The sequence below is a fragment of the Talpa europaea genome, assembly GCF_964194135.1.
Source record: "Talpa europaea genome assembly, chromosome: 1".
Lineage (NCBI taxonomy): Eukaryota > Metazoa > Chordata > Mammalia > Eulipotyphla > Talpidae > Talpa > Talpa europaea.
This window is the reverse complement of record NC_140073.1, coordinates 154,995,607-155,010,247: the sequence shown is the minus strand read 5'-3', so window position 1 is coordinate 155,010,247 and position 14,641 is coordinate 154,995,607. Positions and strand designations below refer to the sequence as shown.

The 14,641-nt window shown below is 50.2% G+C and overlaps 1 protein-coding gene across 5 annotated transcripts in view; it reads right to left on the bottom strand.

The window, feature by feature from the left end:
* The window catches only part of ATG16L1 (autophagy related 16 like 1), a gene marked incomplete at both ends in the record, with an annotated part of 31,533 nt that overhangs the window by 10,880 nt on the left and 6,012 nt on the right, over positions 1–14,641 (bottom strand). Inside the window, 8 exons of one of the 5 annotated variants that reach the window (XM_084231651.1) lie at positions 1,084–1,186; positions 1,799–1,846; positions 2,057–2,113; positions 2,872–2,958; positions 7,530–7,595; positions 10,881–11,132; positions 11,891–11,964; positions 12,631–12,736. In XM_084231651.1, coding sequence (XP_084087777.1) covers positions 1,084–1,186; positions 1,799–1,846; positions 2,057–2,113; positions 2,872–2,958; positions 7,530–7,595; positions 10,881–11,132; positions 11,891–11,964; positions 12,631–12,736 — 793 coding nt within the window. Of the gene's footprint in view, positions 1–1,083; positions 1,187–1,798; positions 1,847–2,056; positions 2,114–2,871; positions 2,959–7,529; positions 7,596–10,880; positions 11,133–11,890; positions 11,965–12,630; positions 12,776–14,641 lie in introns of all 5 variants that reach the window. The other 4 variants (XM_084231652.1, XM_084231653.1, XM_084231654.1 and 1 more) reach the window with 4 other exon arrangements.

Below are 14,641 nucleotides of genomic sequence, written 5' to 3'. Positions count from 1 at the left end.
TCACGCTACACAGGAGGTCTCAGATTGAAAACTTGAGATCATGCACCATCACACCCAGGGCTGCCGCTCGTTACTCTCCTTCCGGGCCTGGTTCTGTCGGATACGCGTCAGCTGTGATTCGCGCACTCTCGGAAGCACATGCTGACAGGATCCCAAATTATCAGCCGCTCCACTGTCCAATACACATGACTTAAATGTGAAAGGAGGCCAAAAAGGGGGCTGCTGGGAGTTGAGGGCAGAGCAGGGACTGTGATATCAAGTGCAATCAGACCTTTTACCAATCATCACCGACCTCCGTGAGGGAGTGGAAGGGAGGGGCCTTGGTGTCCCCAGTCCAATTTTTCATCCAGAGCGGGGTTCTCTTCACAACGTCCAAGAACCACGCGCACAGTGACAGTGTGGAGACACCTAACTGCTCAAGCTCCTCCTTATGCCTAGAACTAAGAACTCCCCCAAAGAAATTCCATCCCATTCTTACAGCAAGGCTTCTACTCCCTTGTAAGCGGACTCTTCTGACTCCACCCAATCCGAGATTCCGCAACACTGCTAGCCTCTTAACCCTCCGCCCTGCCCCATAGTCCCCCTGCATCCCCAGCAAGGGCTTGGCTCTGAGCCAAGTGCTCTGTATCTTCCCCAGGCTGGTTCAATATCTGCTGCATCATCCCAGCAGGAGCCAGATTCCCCAGCAGTACTGGGACCCGGCTCCGAACTCCAAGTCGGGCACAATTCGTGAAGTTGTCAGTTGCACCGCTGACCTTCCAGAACAGACCAGCTAATCGATTAGACTCTCTAGACTGGAACCGACTGGTGACAACTGTATGGAAACCACCCCCTCCCTGCCCAGTTTCTTACCACCCCTAATTAGTTTCCCTGTCCCACTTCTCACACTGCCAGCCCTCTCAGGCAGTCCTGTGCTACAGAGGAAGCTGCCCCCCTCCCCCCCGCCACAACACGCACAGGAGGAAGAGCCTGATGCATAGAGAACCGCAAAGAGCTTGGCGAGCAGCAGAGGTGCCTCCAGCTGTCAGGCTGTCACTGCACCAGGCCTGCCAGTGGGCGGGGGCTGAGGACGAGCGTACTTACAAAGACAAACACCGCGGCCGTTGGCGCCCTCACTTCTTTACTAGAGCCAGGATGAGTGTCCGCATTGTCCTGGGGAACTGGAAAGGAAGAGACAGAGCGCCTCCTAAGAAGTAACAAAAGAGACTATCAGACAGGCTCGCACGGGCTCACTGTCCATCAAACTCAGAAGGGATTCAAAGAGCCCTTATCAATAGCTCCTTTCCTCTTCTAGAACCTTCAAACCACAGAATAACGTACCCAATCAGAAGCATACTCACTCAAATGGCCACCGGAAAGAGCACATACTTGTACTCTGGGCTTGCTAGCTCATGTGCCCCCACGCTCAACAGAGCCTTTAAAGAATCCAGGACAACCACTGCTTTCCCAGCCAGTTGCTAGAAAACGTTCTCAACCCAATGTTAACTGCTAGGTAAGAAGGAGCTGCTTGCTATGTTACACAACTATTTTAAGATGATCTCTGTGGCTCATTAACATCATCCTCAGTGTACACTGGTGGTCAAGGAGGAATCGAACACATGCCAAAGAGTGAGCAACAAGGGCATGACTGTAAGAGCTCGACCAGCGTGCCCCAGGAGGGCAGACATCATTTCTAGGAGCATGCAAAGCATCCTGGTTAGCATGTGGACATCTGGTGAGAGGGCAGTGAAGCGGCGATCAGCATGATTACCAACCACCCACATTCGCATGCTGGGCTAAGAGAGGAATGGATTTTCACCTGGCAGCATCAGAAGAGTGATGTCCCAAAAGGGGAGACTCGGACAGACTAAGGGGTAAGGCCAGAGATCAGCAGGCAGCGAGATTAAGAGAAAGGAAGTTGAGGAAAAAAGGAAGAAGCCGAAATTCAGGCATCTTATAGTCTGCACCACCGAGATTCTGGTGTACATTTACAAATCGATCATAAATCACGTATGAATTATTCTTAGGTTCATTTATACACATATTAACAAGGAAAGGCGAAGGTTTTCTAACCTACCCAAAGATATTAGTGATAGAATCCAGAAGGCCTCCAGCAGGCTGCGAGAGTCGCTTACTAAAGAGGAGGGGAGGATAGGTTTAAACCTTAGAAACATTTGCCCAAATAATTAATCAACAAAAATAATCCACAAAAATAGGCACCTGGGAGTATTTCCCATTGAGCCCCAAATCCCAGTGAGAAGCCCATTACAGTACTTAGCCACCAGGAAACAGTGGGAAGGTAGGAGGGAGAACCCAGCCTCAAAGTTTTAAAAGAAGCAAGGTTGGCCAGCTTCACACCTACTCCCTGGAGACCACGCTTCAGACAGTGACATGACACCAACTGACCCAACACCATCTAGCTGCTAACACCCACCCCCCCAACTCTGTGTGAGCCCACGTGGTCTGGTGGAGGTGAGTGGAACCATGTACATATGGAAAAGCAAAAAGGCAATCTCTAATAGTAAAAAAAAGAACCCATTCCCATTTGTGCAGACCTGCTTTAGCAAATCAACAAAAGCTCTGAGCCCCAGGGAGATCAGAGTCTGATCAAAAACAAGGCCCTGCCTAGCGAGGGACAGCTGCCCACCTGCCAGGAGGCACCTACACCTTTCTCTGCTTCCCTTCCCGCTGGTGGCAGCGCTAGGGAAGCCTGCTCCCCTCTTGGAGACAGGCAAACTGAGCGATGGGGACACACAGGAGCCCGCGGTCTCTGCAGCTGTGCAAGAGGGGCTGGGATTCTAGGGGCTGGGGGCCTGGATGGGTCTTCTGTCATGGCCACAGTGTGCTCTGTCCAACTGTGGCTGGACCCTGCACCCCACCCCCAACACTCACGAGGCCGCTCGGCTGATGGCTCGCACAGGTGAGGTCTCCTCAGGGTGATCCGAGGTTTCATCCACAATGACTTCAATGTCATCATCCCTGAAAGAGCAAGAAGCCACATCTGTGATGGGGGCCGCAAGCGCTCGGCAAGGGGTCCGCTCTGCAGTTCTCCGAGTGCTGGGGTGGGGTTCTCCGGAGGAAAAGAAGGTGCTGCTGAGCACAGGGCAACACTGAAAGCAACAGTGAGTCCATTTGAACCGAGTCCAGGGGAGCCTTCGGAAGGCCGACAGCAGGCTCTCGGGGGTGAACACAAGCAAGCACATCCGTGTATCACTGTACACCCGAAGCCTGTCATGTTATACACGAGTTTTACTTCAATAAAAAGTATATTCAAAAAAGTGATTTTGATGACATTTGCTCCTTTCCGGTGGAAATGCAGCTTCCAAGCAGAGAGCAATGAAGTAATGGCTGAAGTCTCCAGCCACATCCAGCACCAGCCGTCTGGCACGCAGCTCAGGGTCACCGCGCACGATCAATCAGCAGATCCTGCTGGAAGGTGGGCGGTGGGGGAATGGTGGGGAGCTGGAGGCACAGGGAAATGACAGCAGAGAGGAGAGCTGGCCGGCAAGGGGCTGCTGAAACGCAAGGGAATCAACGCCTTAACAACTCAGGTTTAAATACTGCGTCACTAATAAAAACCAGGAGAGCAAAATCTACACGCAACTCTCTTGACTCTGGGTATTTCGTGCTTCTATTTAAACAGCTGGTACTTCTGACATGTAGGAGTTGACCACATTTCACATGAAATAATTAAGTCATAGGCGCACACCCCTTTGCTGCTGTTTATCCCACCGGATACAAAGCACCTCTGGAATTTCCCTTCCTCCTGTTTTCCTGGTTGGGGGAAGGCAAGTCATCACTTTGGTCTCCCTGACCTCTTACCGGGTTGCAATCCTCAGGGAGAAGTAAAATAATGAAATGTAATCCCCCAAGACAGTCACCTAATGTTCGGGTTCATAGGAACTGGAAAGCAAGACTCTCCCATGATTGATCACCGGATTATGTAAATACAGGCTTCAGAACTTGTTACCAAGCAAGTTAAACCAAGTCCAGGTCAACTTATTTTCCTTGGCTGCTGAATGTAGGGTTCCGTGTAACTGAACCCAAACTTGGCAAGATGTGGAGAACAAAGCAGGCCTGACGAGAGAGACAGGGCCAGGCTTCTTTTCTCTTCAGTTGTGGTTTGGGGATCCCTTGTATTGAAACAAGGGTGACAACAGCACAGCAGAGAGGGCGAGAATGACATAGGGAAGCGGAATTCGCGTGAGAGCCTTAAGACAGAAGTTTACAGTCATCAAGGTACTTGGAACTGGGCAGAGGCCCCGGGTCACGAGAAAATACCAGATTGATAATGGATCATCAAAACGCTTCAAAGAAGTCAATGTCCTTTCACCCAGAACTCCACTCTTGGGGAGGCGCCAGGGTTAACAAACAAACCTGCACAGACACCGCTAATCAGGTTTGCACTCAAGCTTAGCCCTTTCCTGGGTGACCTGAGGCAGGACATTCAACCGTCTAAATCATGTTACAAAAAGGGAAGAGAAACATTAATAAACAAAATCACAAATGAAAGCAGAGAAATCAGTACAGAAATACACAGAGTGGTATCAGATTTCTATGAACAACTATATGCCAATAAACTCGATGACCTTGAGAAAATGGATACATTTTTAGACCCAGACAGCCTATGAATACCAGCCCAGGGAGAAACAGACGAGCTGGACAAGCTGATCAGAGGATGGCAACTGGAACAGTAACAGTCTTCTGAAAAACCACCCCAAAGACCAGTTTTACAAATGAATTTTATCCAACCTTTCAAGAATGAATGCCTTGCTTAACTGTTTTAAAACACCAGAAGAGGAATGCCCCGGGACACTTTCTGATGCCAACACGACCCTAATACTGAAACCAAAGAGCACAAGAAATTATAAGCCAGTACCTCTGAGGAACGTCAGTGGAAAAACTTTCAACAAAATACTGGCAAACTGAATTCAATACAGGGTTACAGACCTTGGGTTACAGACCTTGTCCCAGAGGTGCTAGGATGGCTTAACTCTCATAAATCAGTCTGATACATCCTAGCAACAAAATTAAAGATAAAAATCCTCTGATAATATCAACAGACAGCACTTAAAATTCAACACCCATTTATAACAAAAACTAAACAAGGCGGGAAGGAAAGGAACCTACTTTAACAGAACAAAGGCGATGCATCACAAACCAACAGCCAACGTAACACTTAGTGATGGAAACGTGAAAGCTTTCTCCACAAGCTCTGGTGCAAGACAAAGATGCCCACTGTCACCACTTCTGCTTAAGGTTTTGGCCCCAGCAGTCAGACAAAGAGGAAATTAAGGGAATCCGGAAAAGAAGTGAAACTATCACCATTCACAGGTGACATATTATACATTTGGATGCCATTAAAAAGTTATTAGAAATAATAGACGAATCTGCCAGCAAAGTGACAGGTTACAAAATCAACACATAAAAATCCACAATATTTTTATATATGAACAACAAACAAGCAGCAAAAAAATTAAGGACTGGGCCTTCCCTGGTGGCACAGCAGTTGAGCGCTGGGCTGTGAGGCTGCCCGCAGCCTCTGCAGCGCTGCTTCGTTCCCCAGCTGCCGGCGAGGGACCAAAAAAAAAAAAAAAAAAAGGACTAACTCTATTTATAATTGCTTCAAAAAAAAAAAAAAGAAAGAAAACCTCAAAATTAACCTAACAACGGAGGTAAAAGCCCTACACATTGAGAACTAAAAAATGTTATTAAAGGACTTAGTGACCTAAGGCGACAGAAGGCCATCCTAGGCCCATGGATGGGAGAACCAATACAATCAAAATGACTATCCTGCCCAAACTACTGCACAAATTTAATGCAATCCCCATCAAAATGCCAGCAATAACTTTCAAAGAAATTGAAAACATTGAAACTTATATGGAATCACAAATGTTCTCAAACTGCAAAAGCAATTTTTTTCTTTTTCTTATTTATCCAAGAGCTGGGGTGCAGGCCAGAGGCGCGGGAGGGTGAGAGAAGTCACCAGAGTCAGAATGGGAAGTAGAACAGGCAGACAACGGGAAGCAGAACAGGCAGACAACTGAAAACACTGCTGAGGGGAGCAGCGTGAGAGACAGGAGAGGTTTGCTGTGCCATGTGGGTTGCTCCCTGGCTGGTCAGGAATTGAACCCAGGCTGCAGAGGCTGCAGACAGCTTCACAGCACTGTGCTCAACCAGATGCGCCACAGGGGAAGCCCCTGCAAAAGCAATTCTGAGAAAAAAAGGAGAAAGAGGTATGTTACCTGATCTCAAACTTACCTATAGAAAGCGATGGTATTATAATATGGCACCTGCACAAAAATAGTTACACAGATCAATGGAATAGAATCAAAAGCCCAGGGTCCTCCCTGGTGGCGCAAGGGGTTACGCACACCACTGTGAAGCAATCCGCAGCTTCTGCAGCATGAGTTCAATCCCCGGCCAGCCAGGAAGCCACCCACATGGCACTGCAGACCTCTCCTGTCTCACCCTCTGCTCCCCTCAGCAGTGTACTTCGGTCAGTCTGCCTGTTCTGTTCCCCACTCTGTCTCTGGTGAATCCTCTCACCTCCCGCACCTCTGGCCTGTACCCCAGCTCTTGTATGCATAAATAAATAAATCTTAAAAAGGAGAAGGTAGGCAATGGGAAAAGGGAAAATGAGGGATCAGGTGTGGAGGAAAAAAAAGATCTGCTTAGTGGAAAAAAATCTCATGTTATACCTTGTCCTCTGGTTATGCTGGCAAATGGTGAGCAGACAAATGACACCTACAAATTGTCCCTTTTAAGGAAGGACATCTCATTTCCATGTCATTTATTTACTTTGCAGTTGGAGGAGATTCATTTCCCACATCAGAAAGTACAGAAGAAACACATACAGTGAAGTTTGTGGAACTTTTGTGTTCCCATCACTGGGCTTGGACAAGATGACCCCTACCTGAACGGAATCCACTCCCTTCTCACAGGGAAGCAACCACCATTTTTAAAAAGAGGGGCTTGCAACCCTAAGACTGTATTCCAGAGCATGTTTCAACAGAAATGCACCCTGAACTAGAGCAGATGGAATTTAGTCACTGAAACAAACATCACTCTCCAATCAAAGCCTTAAATCTCAGGGAAGGCCCTCCAACCCAACTCCAGATTAGGAAAAGCTCCAAACTGATCCAATTCCTCTTGGTCCAAGAGGTCCGTCAACACTTATGTTTCAAAGGTATCGCCAAACTCCCACCTAAAACCACAAACCAAGAACAGAGCAAGAGAGAGCAGCCCAGCCCAGCCTTATGTTTCAACAGCGCCAATGAGGTAGAAAATGGACCCAACTGTCAACAGGAAACCAGTGAGGCTGTCAGCGGTTCCAAGTGCAGGAAGTCAGAAGTCACACTCACAGCCGACGAGGATCGTAAGCTGGAACCAGTCTGGGTAAAGTAATGAGTTTACTAATTTCTCCCTTATGCCTTTTAACTTTCTTTCCACAATCTCTAGAATGGTTTGATAGCTTAAAAACACAGAATCCTTCAAAATAACCAAATCACATGCTAAGATCATGTTTTGCTTCAGACGTCTCTACTTACTGTTCCACGGGCAGAGGCTCCTTGGCGGCCTCCGCGAGCTCCTTCTGCAGCCGGGCTTGCCGCCGCCTGTCGAGAAGAAGAAGCCGACGGTTGGTGTCTGCGCCCAGGACGCAAGGGGGTTTGGCCTGAATAAACTACTAGTTTTAACAACACACTTGAATACTCATGCATTTAAAATAACTACCTGGGCTAGAACACCCAAAGCCCCAAACCTGTGTCAAACAGGATGGCCACTGCAAAGGACGGCAGTGCCCCCTCTGGAGTGGGATGTTAGCAGGGAAACCAGGGAGCCAGCAGGGAGAGCCTGCCTGTCGGGAGCCAGAGTCTCTCAGGGCAGAAAGCTGCCTCAGTTCACTCAGGGTTACTCCTGGTGAAGATTCATTTTTGTGCAGCAGTCTGAGGCCAGCACCCCCAGAGTGTGAACTATACAGACCCAGAGTTCACGCATGCTGCGGCTGAATTACTTTACAGCTCATTTGATTTGCAACAATACTTTGGGGTGAGAACTATTCTGCCTATTTTACAGATGAGGAAACTCAAGTTCAGCAAGATTCTCAAACCACCCAAGTGTACAGTTTCAATTTCCTAAGGTGGTCTCAGCAGCCTCAGAGGTGGCAGCACCTGAATTTGCTCAACAGGTGCACACTCTCCCCTGATTCTCCTCACACCCCATACACAGGGGCCCCCTCATGTGGCCTGGGCCTCACTCTTTTCGAGAACCCCCCTCTAACTGTGCTCCTCTGTGCTGAGGCCCCTCCCAGACCTCTGCACTGAGCACCGGTCAAGAACTCTGCTGAAACTTTTTAAAAAGCTTCCATCTGAGTGACACTCCTCAAAACAGGACATCTGCCGGGGACCCACCAGCACAGTGGGGAGGGATGAGACTGCAGCTCAAAAAAGTGCATTTTACACTTAGTTTTACACTTGAGGACAAACACTAAGTTTTACACGCCAAATGACCAAAAAAATACAGCTCAACAAAACTTTCCAAGCCAGAACAGACCTATGGATTATCCGAGGGAGTCCCAGAATCGGGGGTGGGGTGGGGTATGAGAGTCATACTCCTTCACTGATGGCACTGGGGTGAAGGACAGACCTTGGATCACAGGGAGAAGAAAGCCCGGGCCCAGACTCCACCGGCACGGCCAAAATGTCCCTGTTTAACAGGCACCCCCAAACTACAATCTCATAAGCTTGCTACTCGTGACCCAGGGGCCCAGAGCTCCAGCCATAGCAGACAGATGTCAAATGGGGGATGAGCAGTTAGGGGGCACAACCAGAAGGAGGAACTGTCTGAGCAAGAGGATGGCAGGCCCAAGTGCTCATTCTCAGGAAAGCCTTCCCGCAGAGGCAGCAGGGCACACAGGCTACACGAAGCGTCTCCCGTCCCGCCTTAGTGGGGAGCTGGTGGTGTCCCCGTCCACTTGACACCTGGCTCCTCCTCAGCGACCGTGCGCCAGCCCGCTGGCCTTCGCCGGCAGCAGCATCAGGTCTGTCAGGCCCCCTGTGGTCGTGCCCGCCCCAAGGCCACCCCAGAAGGCCATGGCAAAGGCCAAGCTCCGCAGGACAGAAAAGACACAAAAGGGACAGCTCATTTTCTTAACAGAAACTTAGAAAATACACAAAAGGATAAAGAAAAAACAAAACTATAATCTCATCGCAGAGTTCACAATTCCTTCTAGTTTTTTAAAACTCCTCTGACATTTGGATTATATTGTATGAAGATGTTTTATATGCCACTTTCAGCTAATTAATTTTATGCATTTTCAAAATATAATTTTAAAATGACTTTATAAAACCCCACAATATGAAAATATCACAAGGGACACAATGCTTTTCATTTTCTTACTGCAATGAATAATATCTTCTCATAAAACACTATCTGTAAACAAGTCTGCTTTCCTTAGATAAAGGCCAACCAGCGCCGGCTCCCGGTCGCCATAGTGGCCCGCAGGAGGTGGCGGGAACTGGCCTTCTGTCAGCAACTTGAGGGCCCCTTTCACCTTCCACCCGATGGCCCTTCCTGTCCCAGTTAATGACCATTTTACTTCCTTTTCCTGCGCTGTGTCCACCTGCCGAGGGCTTCCCTCTTCCCTACTGTTGCTGCACTCAGAACATTTACTTTGAAACCGCACGTCCGAGGGGACCCTTCAGTGTTCCTGATGCCGAGCCCTAAACCTTACCTAGCTCACTCTTTTTTCCCATTGCTTTTCTAAGTCCTCTAATACTCCGAGTTAGGAACTTGATAAAATAAACAGCCAGGAGTCCCTTAACTTTTTTAATCTGACACATGGTTCTAGTTTTTATACGAACTTCAAACTCTGCCTGGGAGATGACTGGGCAGGACTAAGGGCTCAGCATGATTCTGAGACGTCCCTGTGGTCATTCAGTCGTTTCTCCACGTGAACTGCAGCCATCTTTCCCTATTCTAAGCCATGGGATGCAGGTTTTAAATAATGTTCTAACCTCAACCCATCTCTTGGCATGAGTTTCTTGGCTGATTTTCTGAGGGTTTCTGGGTGGATACCTTAGGATCCCCCTCCCTTCCGTCAGCTCTGCACTGAGCATCCTCTCTGGGTGGGGGGCCCCGAACATCTGGACTGATGTCCTGCAGGAGTCAGAAGAGCGTGGGGCCTTCCTTCTTTTCTTCCTGGGTCTGAGAGCAGTGCATGTGGCTACGGCAGACATCGTGTGTGTGTGTGTGTGTTACTCTCGGGGGAGATTTCACCCCCCATTTCCCTCCACCCCGACTCAGACTCCTGGTGTGTATATGGGGTTCCTGCTAGATACAACAATGGCTGAAGGTTACAGACAAGTGTTTTTATTAACAGCTTTCGCTCTAAGTTTCAGGGTTTTTTCAGGATTGGCAACTACTGTGTATGAACAAATGGCCTTTTGGGGACCTACTGAAGCATTTCCTATCACCTAATCCAGTCTATTTAATTGATTTACTAATAAACCATCTTTAATTCCTGGGATAAATCCTAGGATTGCAGTAAATTGGAAAAAAAAAGCATCAATGAATTTTATCCCCAAAAATGTCACATTCATATCCATGTGGGGCTGGATTATACCGTCTTGAATACTAGCAAGATTAGAATTTTTGGCTTACAAACTCTGCTGTAGCTGATATTGTTGAAGAATTAGCTGCTGTCCTTAAACCACAGAATTCACTGTAAAACCAGTATGAGCCAAAGCCCAGCTGGGAGGTGGCCCTCAATCTCCCTGCATCCACGACCACTACGTCCTGTCCAGTCAGGTGGCCTCCCTGAGCGCAAGTTGGCTCCTTCCCCTCGAGCTCTACTTTACCAGAGGAGGAAACACTGATGGAAGTGGGGACAGGTCACCCACCTGGAATCCTTTTCATTCTCTGCATTCAGGCGATTGGCCTCCTGGGCTTTCTCGGCCATCCAGCGCGTGACCAGCTCCTGGTTCTCTTCAGTAGTTTTCCTCAGTTTCTCCTCCAGGGCCGTGAAGGTGATCTGCAGGGCGTCATACTCATCTTTCAGGGTCTGGTTGGCTCTCTCGAGGTCCTGGAGCTTACTGCGCAGCTCCAGGCACTCCGACTCCAGGTCGGAGATGGTCTGCAGGCACTCTGCGATCCTGGAAGCACAGATGGGAGGCATGGCACCCTGGGAGCATGGCCAGGGGGCCTGGCCCCACCCTCAAGCCTGGGCAGCAACAGAACCTCAGCCAGTGCCCACGTACCACGCGGCCACCCACATTCATTCCATCTCATTTAGCCAGGTGACCGTTCCACTAGGAACACCCAGGGTGCGACTCACCCAGGTGAGGGGCTACTCGCCGCACCTTTCAGAATGGCAGGGCTTGAAGAGGGATCTTTTGATGCTTGCACAGAATGGTAATGGTAGTGTGAAAGGATGGAAATCCTGGGTATCCCAACAGCTCCTCCCTCACTGAGCAAGCCCTCCCCCTGCTAAGCCTCCAGAGTCGTCTCTGCAGATTAAAGGGGGAGGAACAGGGGAAACCAGGCATTCCTCCAGCTCAGAGGTCCTCTCTCCTGCCAGGCTTCCTCCCAATCAAGAGCAACCCTGGCCCCTGGTGCCCAAGGCCATGGCTGGCGATACCGTGGCCCCATCTCCACCATAGACAGACCCTGTCCCCATGTGCCGGGGTCTTGGATACTTGCAAGGGCCAAGGTAACTTCCTCGGGGACCTGGAAGACCCAGGGTACTGTTCTGGCCTTTTCCATCCTGAGAGCAGGTGGGCAGGACCCAGGCTCGCATGCACACAGAGACTCTGGCTGAGTCCAGTGGGGTCACCACCGGTCCTACTGACAAGAGCCCCATGACACAGGGAGTGTGATCCCCGCCCAGGCCCAAGGAAGCATCTCCACTCACTTTGCTTCGTTCATCTGCATTTCCCTGTCCTTCTGCTGCATCTGGTTGTTCAGGTCAATCACCAGCTGGGCTAACTGCGGGTAAAGAAGAATACATTCATAAAGAAAGGGTTTCAGGACTTCACCTGGAAACCAGAAAGTGGTGGGTTTATTTGATTTTTAAGAAAGAAAAGGTGACTGTGGGTGGGGCCAGGATGCCAAGCAGCAGGCTGGGCAGTAGAGAGGAGCGAGGGAACCCTAGGGTACTCATGGAGAGGGGTGTTTTCCCTGTTGAAGGCAGACTTGGGGGATGAGAAGTATTCTAGGTGTCCTCCGTTGTTGCTGAGGCCACCTGGCTGCCCTTCATCCGGGCCACAGCTTCAGACTCTTCAGCTGAAGTGACCCACTCAGCGGAGTTAAAGGTAAACTGCCTTCATCACAGCTTGGCATGGATGACCACCTAGGGCAAACAAGCCCAGGCCCAGGCCATTCTGATGCATTGTTCTGGAACTGCCGGCTCGCTCTCAGTGCTCTATGAAGGATCAGGAGACCCCCGGCGCTGAGCAGCAAGCTTCTCTCCGGACAGCCAGGCCTGTTGTGCCTTGTCATCTTGGAGCAGAACAATAGGCAACTGTCTCAAAGGCTCGCCGCCCTCCTTGCAAGGGGGCTGCAAATGCTAATGGAAGAGGCTGCCGCCCGCCTGCCACCCCCACCAGGCAACCTGCCAGGAGCACAGGACAGCGGGCAAGTGTCGAGTTTTACCTCTCCACGTTTCTTATGTAATTCAGTCAGTTCTTCTTGATGTCGAATCCTCAGCTGGGCCATTTCTTGTAGCTGACTGTCATTCCATGCCCCATCATGCCCAGGACTAAATTCCCAAACCAGGCAGATGTAGGACACATGCAAAAAAGAGGGAGGGAAAAAAATCAGACCCCAAACCTAGTCAGCCAGGCAGTGGAACAATAGATCCAGAATTTCAAACCTGCACAACAGTGCAGGTCAGTTCCCCCAGCCAATGGCGTGATAACCACCATGACGAGCCCAAGGCAAAAGGGAGACGTGAGACACCCCATGAATTACGTCCGTAACCCAAACTGCAAGTCTGCTGGGAATAAAGGTGAAGCCGGAGGAGACACCGAGTCCGCTCACAACAAGATGGGAGTGCCAACTCTCTGCGCCTGCTTGGGGAGGAGGTGGCGGGCACCAAGCCCTGAGCTCATGCGGCTGACAACCAGTTCAGGGCAGACGGACCGGAAAAAGCCAATCTACGAAGCCAGGGCCAAGTCATGGAGAGAAAGGGACAGAGGGAAAGGGGTCTTGTCCCGTGGAGGATCACCCAAAAGGCTTCTCTGAGAGCTGACACGTGCCTGAGACCGGAGAGGGCGGGGACCATGCAGGTGAGCTGGGGCACACACCCCCCTGCAGGTGCTGGGGAGCAGTGGAGACAGAATAAGACTGGAGCAGCAGGGAAACAAGATTTGGGGTGAGGGGCACTGAGCCGGGGGGGTAGGGAGGGAGAGGGGAGTGTGCAGAGCCCTGCAGCGCCCTCTGAGGACAGTGGCTTTTACAAGGTATGATTAGAAGATATTGGGAGGTCTGGAGTCACAAAATGACTTGGGAAGTAAGGGCAGACTCAGGGAGACCACAGTTAGTGGGCTGTGTCGGAGTCTGGGCTCAGCACAGCCCCATCAAGGCAGCAGGGCAGCGCGATGCAGCTGGGTCTTGACACGTCTGGAGAGCCCACAGCACTTGTCTGAGTGGAAGGCGCACTGGGGCCAAGAGACAAGGCCACGCGAAGGCCTGAACAACTGCTAAGATGTCAGTGTCACCAGCTGATGGACTAGCAGGGCGAGAACACCAGGAGGAACAGGTTGGGGGCGGGGGCTGAAGCTTTCAGAGCGACATCCCATGGAGCGTGTTGAGTCTCAACTGGCTGTTAGAAACTGAGCTTCAAGCAGGGGTCCAGGCGGGGGTTGACGGCAAACAGACATGCCTAGAGCACGGAGTCAGTTCAGACTCATATGTATAGGACAGCAGCTGTGGGTTCACAGAGCAGGAGAGTGGTCTCTACAGAGGGCCAGAGAGGGATGACCGGATCACAAGGAGCAGGGAAAGCAGAGATGGAGACAGGAAGCGAGCTGGAGAAGCAGGACGCCAGCTTCTGAGGGAGAGGGAACGGCTTCCTCTAGGTGACCCATAATGAAGAGACAGGAAAGGGCAGTGGGACACACCCCCAAATTTCACCCTCCGCCTCTAACAGTGTTTCATTACACATGCTAAGCACATACTGCTCCTCGTCCTTGGCGGTGACACAATGCTTCCCCAAGCTCAGCCCTGAATCAGAGGCCAACACACGAGGAAGTGGAATGCACAAGTGACCATCCGAAACTAGGCAGAAGGACATATTTTTACCAAAATCCATTTACATTAATACCAAACATGGTGGATGATGTAAAATGCAAAACAAATCCCTCCTTCCAAGGAGCTGCTGGGAAAGAGACTCAGGTGAGGTGTTACTCACCCCACAGCTGAGGATCTGTCACTTCCAATTTTACTCTCAGTACAAGTCAAACTCCTTCCGGGGTTTACTAGGCAAGCAAAGAGGCACCCAGAGGGTTAGGAGACAGACTCCTGGGCCCCACCCCAGACTGACTCAGTACCTGTATTTTTTTTTTTAATTTTATTTTTATATTCCCCATACAATTGCAACCCCCTTATTTTGACCCCAATCCCTCTTTTCAACACCCCCCACCCCCCATAGAGTGTCTCTGGT